Genomic DNA, 7250 nt, shown 5'->3' on the forward strand with positions numbered 1-7250 from the left:
GTAGTTACATAGCAGCTCTTGATAAAGAAAATGGATTTGATTTATCTGAATTGTACAAAATTTGTTGTTTGCATTTTTTTCAATTTAAGCATCAACAAATGAACCGGCTGGAATCAGTGTGATTCCAAACAACACTGCATGACAGCGTTCAGCAACACAAACTCGGTCTATAACCAGCTGGGCATACTAGTGTCCAATATGCAAGACATTAATATAAGGTCTATATCAGGTATATCCGACATTATCAGTAATACTAATTAGACAAGTCAATGACCTAGTTTCGTATAAACTATTTCCGATTTCCCTTCATGAATGGCAACACACAATACTTACTGGTATATAAGAAACCAAAATTTGGTCAAAACAGGATTTTGGTGCAAACCTGTATATTGATATTTAGTGTAGGGTGTAACACACATTGACCCAAATCAAGTCCTGTGGTGTACATATTATTCTGTCTCATTATAAATCTGCACCAGAGTGGCATAAATCCAATAGCTGCCTTTTCAACTTTACACATTGTGATTGAATCCTAGTCAAATAAAATATAACACAATTTCTTCTCAAATTTGACCAGAAATGGTGTCAAAGTTAATATGAATTTGGTCAAGTTTGACTACATGGTGTCAAATTGGTTAATAGATAATGTCTGTTCCCTGGTTTAGCTAACCTGCTGGAGTATCATAGCAGTATTTATTTTCAGTGTGCACCACATCTGCATAAATGTGTTAATGGATGACACCAGTCACCATTGCATGCTCAGGGGGGTAGACCTCCCCCCGTGTCTACATTGGGTACATTTCAGACACTCAGCTCTGCCCCCCTCCCCCCTCAAAAAAAAAAATTTCAACAAACAAAAAAATCACTCTAACACAGATACTTAAATTTCTTAAGCCAATCTACAAGGGGACAAAGCCACAAAAAAAAAGTTTGTCTCAAAGCTCACAAGTGGTTTGAAAGCAAATGCGATTTGTTTTTGTTTTTTTGTTTTTTTTATTCCCAACTTGGTATTTTTATGGTATTTTGAGAAAACAAATCTGATTTTCGCCACATTTTTCCAGAAAAAAACACATTTGAAATAAAAAAAAATTCCGCATTTCTTTTTTATCAAATCATGTGATTTTACAAATGCATGTGGGCGCTTTGAGACGAACCTCTTTTTTTTTTGCCTAACTATTTAAGGATCTACAATCAGTTATAAAAGGCATGAAAGGGCAGCCATCATCACATGCAACTCTCTTTTCATGGTGAGGCGTTCTGTGTGGTATATTTTTAGCAGTATTTGCTTGTCTGGGGTATTATTAGGTGAAAGTTAATACTGGGTTTGTGAGTTGTAGTGACCTAATTGGAACAGGAAAGGTTGTGCAACTTGAGAATGAATGCCTGCATAGACTGTGGCTGGCAGAGAGGTATTGGGCTATACCAGTTGAAATCCACACACCCCCTAAGACATGACCTTAATTAATTTTCCACAAAGGGAGTGTAAATTTCAAATGGGGTGACCTGAATGGGTGATTCCATTTAGTAGTTTTTATTGTTGATTCTAAAAGATGGTGTTCTCCAACAAAATATTAATAATATATTATGCATATATTATTTTCATCCTTTTCTTCAGGTTAATTCGCCAACCGGACATGGCCCTGTTCTCATGTACGACTCCCCGTTATCGCCTGGCGGCAGAAGAACAAGCGCCCCCGGTGCCTCCATGACAGAAGACTATGACATCCCTCGTCCCAGTCCTCATGCAAGGGTCTCATCCCCAGAAGTTTCTCTTGGCTACCAAACCATACCGGGTGCACGGAAACCACCCGCTTTCAAGCTTCAACACCAAAACAGCGAAGAGGTGTACGACGTTCCCCCAAAACAATATTCAACGTCGCCTCAAGAGACGTATGACGTTCCCGTGAAACAATACTCAACGTCGCCGCAAGAGACATACGATGTGCCAAAGACTACCCACTGGGCGTCGCCTGTTAAGTCACACAGTGCGCATACATCACCAACTCATAGTATAGAACCTACAAGTCCAACATCGTTAGAATTTTATGATACTCCAACCAAACAGGGATTTATGGCTGGTGATGTGTATGACGTGCCTCCCTCTGCACATGGAATTGTTCTGCCTATGAAGAAATCTGCTATTGAAAAGGTGAGAGCATTTGAAGTGAGTGAAGGGAGGGAGGAACAAATAAACAAATAACCAAGTTATTGAGTGAATAAATGAAATGAATGAAGGAAGGAAAAAAGAATGAAGGCATGAATTCAATGTATGAAGGAAGAAAGGAACACATAAACAAACAAATAAAAAGTAACCAAGTTATTGAGTGAATGAAATCAATGAAGGAAGGGAGGAAGGAAGGAGCAGATTAACAAACATAAAGAATGAGTGTTAACAAGAATGATGAATGAATCAATGTTGGATTGAATGAATGAATAAAGGTAGGAAGGAAGGAATGAATGAAGGAGTGAATTCTTGAATATAAGGAATGAATACATTTGTAACAAAAATAATAAATGAATGAAGGAGGAAAGAAAGGAAGGAAAGAGTAAATTAAACATAAAGAACGAGTGTTAACAAGAATGATGAATGAATGAAGGAAGGAAGGAATGAGTTAATTAACATAATAAAGAATCATTCAATTTCTTAAATCCCATGATCTGTTTTTACTGTTCCAGGACCTCAGTGATGACTACGACATTCCAGTACCGTCAGTGGAGAGCCAGATACCTGTAGATACATATGATGTCCCTCAATCTCTAGGCAAACTCTCACCCACCGAAACCTACGATGTACCACCATCGCTGAATAGGGAAATCTATGATAGTCCACGTAAACCAGGAGGTACATTAGATGGACCACGCATTCCAGAGGGCGCTTTTAAAGACATGTATAATTCTCCCACAAAAGGGGGACTTGGCGATGATTATGGTTCGCCGGGGTATTGCAAAATGAAAGCTTTATCGCATGGCAATGTGAGAGCCGATTTCGATCATGTGTATGACATTCCTCCGCAAGTGACCAAAGATAGGCCGTTAACAGGTAGTTTGCCTATATTGACAAAGTCAACGTCGGTGGAAGAAGTCGATGCAAAAATGCAAACGTTAAATGTGAATACAGAACAACAGAGATCGAAATCATTTGATATGGGAACACTGGGACGAAAGGTCCTGTTGGATAGGGACACTGCCATGGACTTGTTAGTAAAGCGCCAGCAGGTGTTTGGAGACTGCGATCGCATATATGCTGAGTTATGTCAGCAGTGTGTGGCGCCACCAGGCTGATTTAGAGCCGAAAATCCACGAGATCAAAGCGGCGTGTAATCAGCTGAAATTAGCACTTAAAGAATTCTTAGAGTTTGCCAAAGACACTGTTACCTATGCAGCTAAAAGTGATGCTAATTTACAGATAGAGTTGGGTATAAGCTTACAGCCATTGCAGGCATCGCACGCTAAGTTACTCCGATCAGCGTTGACGCTGGACAATCTTAACTGGAGCGTCGATAAGTTGAAATACACACCAACATCGAGCGATAACGCTCCGAGCGATTTAGACCAATTTGCAAATGTTGCCAAGGTTCTTCCGTCGGATATGAAGAAATTTATCGCATTTGTAACGACTAACTGCGACGTATTGTTCAAAAGGTTGGATCAGCGTAGTCAGAGTTTGGGTTTGCAGACGAGACCACTGCCAACGCCCCCTGGTGGTGTTAGCGCTTTGTCACCAGAGAAGAGCTTTGATTGGATGGCTCCTGAGAAAGAAGACAGTGCCACCACGAATATGACGAGTCCAGAAGTACAGAGGAGACCCTTACCACATGTTCCTGGGCAAATATCCTTTCCAATCACGAATAATGCCAACTCGCCAACATCTGATGACGATGACAAAGGTGGCGACTACGGCTACATCACGAAAACGTCAGATATTACGCGTCAAATTATCGTCACAACAGAAACGAACCATAACATTACATATACCTCAGAACTGACAGCAAACGATAGAGAAATAATCAAATTTTACCAACAAGAAGTTCAAAGCATTAGCGAAGACACAATTTCAGCCGTGGATAAGTTTTTCACGTGCGTGGAAGCGAAACAACCGCCGAAAGTATTTGTAGCGCATAGCAAGCATGTCATCTTGTTGGGACACAAATTGGTGTTTATCGGCGACACGTTACATCATAATCTGTCGCACACGCAGTTTAGAAGTCGCGTGATTCATATGAGCGACTTGTTGTGCGATTGTTTGAACGTTGGTGTGAATTCCACAAAAACGGCAGCTTTGCAGTATCCAGCGGTTCAGCCGATACAGGAGATGGTGGATAGGTTAACGGACATCGCAAATGCAACGCAAGATTTGAAATTAGCAATACTAGAGGTTACATTCAATGATTGAGGTATAACATGGATATTGTCTGCCCCATTATACATGTGTGATTTATTTTATATTTGGTCATGTGATAAATTTAGGGAACTTGACCAGATTCAGGTTTCTGCATGGACAGATGAAATTGTAATTAGAAAGACAGTAAAATAATCAGAACAGATAAGTGTCCTTTCCTTCCATTTTGTACACAGAAAAACAGCTTTATTTTTTTAACCCCATTCGCTACTTGCACGGTTCCGCCATTGTGCACTATGTGCGGGGAGAGCCTCGAACTGGCAGCATACATGAAAGGAAGAATTATGTAACCTTACACAGAGCGTTATGACTAGTTCAATTCCCATTCATGTATGCTGCCAGTTCGAGGCTCTCCCACACATAGTGCATAATGGCGGAACAAGTAGCTTAATGGGCAACTCCGACCAAGGACTGGTCTCTCAGAACTATCTTCATTGGTTACAAAATTAAAGAGGGTAGTATCTTTTATTGAGCCAGAGATATACTATGATCAGCTCTTAATAGGCGGGAATTATTTGGTTTTTGTTACTGCGCGAGTCAATAAAGTTCCAACTTACGCACGTGTAAATTCACAAAAGCGCGCGTCATAAACGCAAAGTGCAGTGCGCGTAGGTGCTGCGCCTATCTGTGTGTACGCCATTCTGTTACGCCACTATGTTATGAGTCCCGCCTATTACGAGCTGATCAGAGTATAGCAGAGATATGGTAAGCTCTATTTTGATTGGTTTATACTTGGATGATTATATCATGTAATAACCAATCAGAGGTACTGTAAGAAAGTAGAATTGGGTTTGTATAATCTGTGGTGGGTTTCACTAATATATACAGTGCATTGCAAGACCCATCATAAATCCATCATACTCTAGCATAAGATTATTATACACCTGAATGTATTAGGATTGCACCCAAATGTATTAGGAATACACCCAAATGTATTAGGATTGCACCCAAATGTATTAGGAATACACCCAATGTATATTAGGAATTCACCCAAATGTATTAGGAATACACCCAAATGTATATTAGGAATGCGCCCAAATGTATATTAGGAACACACCCAAATGTATTAGGAATGCACCCAAAGTTATCATGGGTTTGCTCTTATGATGGGTTTAAGGTCTTTCGATGCATTGCAAATATTAGTTGAAACTAACCTCAGAGTTGTCCAAAATGACAGGTCTGCTTTTACAAACTGACATTAACTACTGTAATTTACAGTCTATGCACAAATTTGTCAAAGTCAATGTGACTTTGATGTCTAACAATGACAGTTCGTTGTAGAAGTACTGATGTAACAGGATTAATTATCAGAGCGATTGGTGAAAACAATTTTTGAATATATTGCCCTGCACTGTAGGTACATGTAGGCTGCATCCGTCACCTGTGTGTGCATTTATAGATTGAATACAATACTGCTCTTTTCAAAGACACTAATTGTACAGGTGTGAGTGAAACGTATATATGGACTCTACATAATGTGAAATTTCCATAGAATTATAATCCAGGTCTTTATGCCTATTCTTTGATAATCGATGGTGCAACGCAGAGTTACAGCATATGTCTAGTGCAGGGCAATACATTCAAAAATAGTTTTCACCTATCACTATGGTAATTAATCCTGTTACATTACTACTTCTATGGCGAATTGTCAGATTAAAACCCAAATCTTTGTTTGTTGTTTATTGTTACTGAACTTAGGGTTCATTTGACTGCCGAAGTTCATATATTCCAGTTTTTCTACCATTTTAAGATGTTTCAAAGAATATTTGTTTTCATGTTTGGTTCAAATATATATGAGTAAGAAATGTTATTAATATGCTAAGCGGTTTTGCCAAAATTAGTGAATATATTGAAAATAATGATCTTGTAAATATATTATTATTGAATCATTGTTTTAAGTATTATGTACATTGAGAGTTTTTATTACGATATGTTATGTGATGGCAAAAAGTAAGTTTGAGTGCAGTTAGTGGAATTCCAATGCAAATTGCTCAAATTAACCCTGTGGGTACTATGGGCATTGGGCAAGATTATTTGTCTCTAAGAACTATTTTAATTGGTTACAAAGAGGGCTGTATCATGTTTTAAGAGATACTGTATGGTAGGAATAGTCTGCAAGATCAAAGGGCTAAGAGATCTATAAAAGCCCTATTTTGATTGGTTACTCAGATGATATGATGATGTAATTAACCAATCTGGGGCACTGTAAGAAAGGCAAGTATTTGATCTTTTTCACACTGCTGCACTTTACAACTCTGCTTTCACATAACAAGTTGATGCTTTTGTTTAAAATGCAAAATAGTTGTAAGAGCTTTGTTATTGCTATGCGGAACATGGTGGCCTAGTGGTTATATTTAAGTGATCACTCTTCAACACAAGATTGAGGGTTTGAGCCAGATCCTGACCAATGTGTTGAGTCCTGATCTTTTTAACTGCTGCTGTCACATAACAATTTGATACTTTTGTTAAAATGCAAAAATGTTGTAAGTGCTTGGATATTGCTATGGGGAACATGGTGGCCTATACTGTGTCTCGTCTCAAGTTGAGAGTAACACCATGTTGGATTTTGTAGTGTTAGACTCGAATCAGTGCGTTTACGCAGTTGCGTCGCCAGCGTACGGACAAATCAGCCTTTTAGGCCCCATGGAATTTTAGGTTAGCGTTCATGATTTGAATCTGCCGCTACAAATCTACCATTGTATTACTCTCAACTTTAGAAGAGACACATTACAGCTGTTAAGTGATCACTCATGATCACAAGGTTGAGGGTTCGAGCCACATCACAGCCAAATCAATGTGATGTGTCTTGGACACTTCATCCTGTTTGCTTCATTTCATTCTGGTGTAAAAT

General features: G+C 39.0%; 1 protein-coding gene across 1 annotated transcript in view; it reads left to right on the forward strand.

The window, feature by feature from the left end:
- LOC140146340 (breast cancer anti-estrogen resistance protein 1-like) overlaps positions 1-4728 on the forward strand; it is a 114288-nt gene extending 109560 nt beyond the window's left edge. The window contains 3 exon segments of the mRNA XM_072168149.1: positions 1616-2149; positions 2677-3219; positions 3221-4728. Coding sequence (XP_072024250.1) covers positions 1616-2149; positions 2677-3219; positions 3221-4393 — 2250 coding nt within the window. The 3' untranslated portion in view covers positions 4394-4728.
- Positions 4729-7250: the final 2522 nt, after the last annotated feature.

This window comes from Amphiura filiformis, chromosome 2, assembly GCF_039555335.1.
Source record: "Amphiura filiformis chromosome 2, Afil_fr2py, whole genome shotgun sequence".
NCBI lineage: Eukaryota > Metazoa > Echinodermata > Ophiuroidea > Amphilepidida > Amphiuridae > Amphiura > Amphiura filiformis.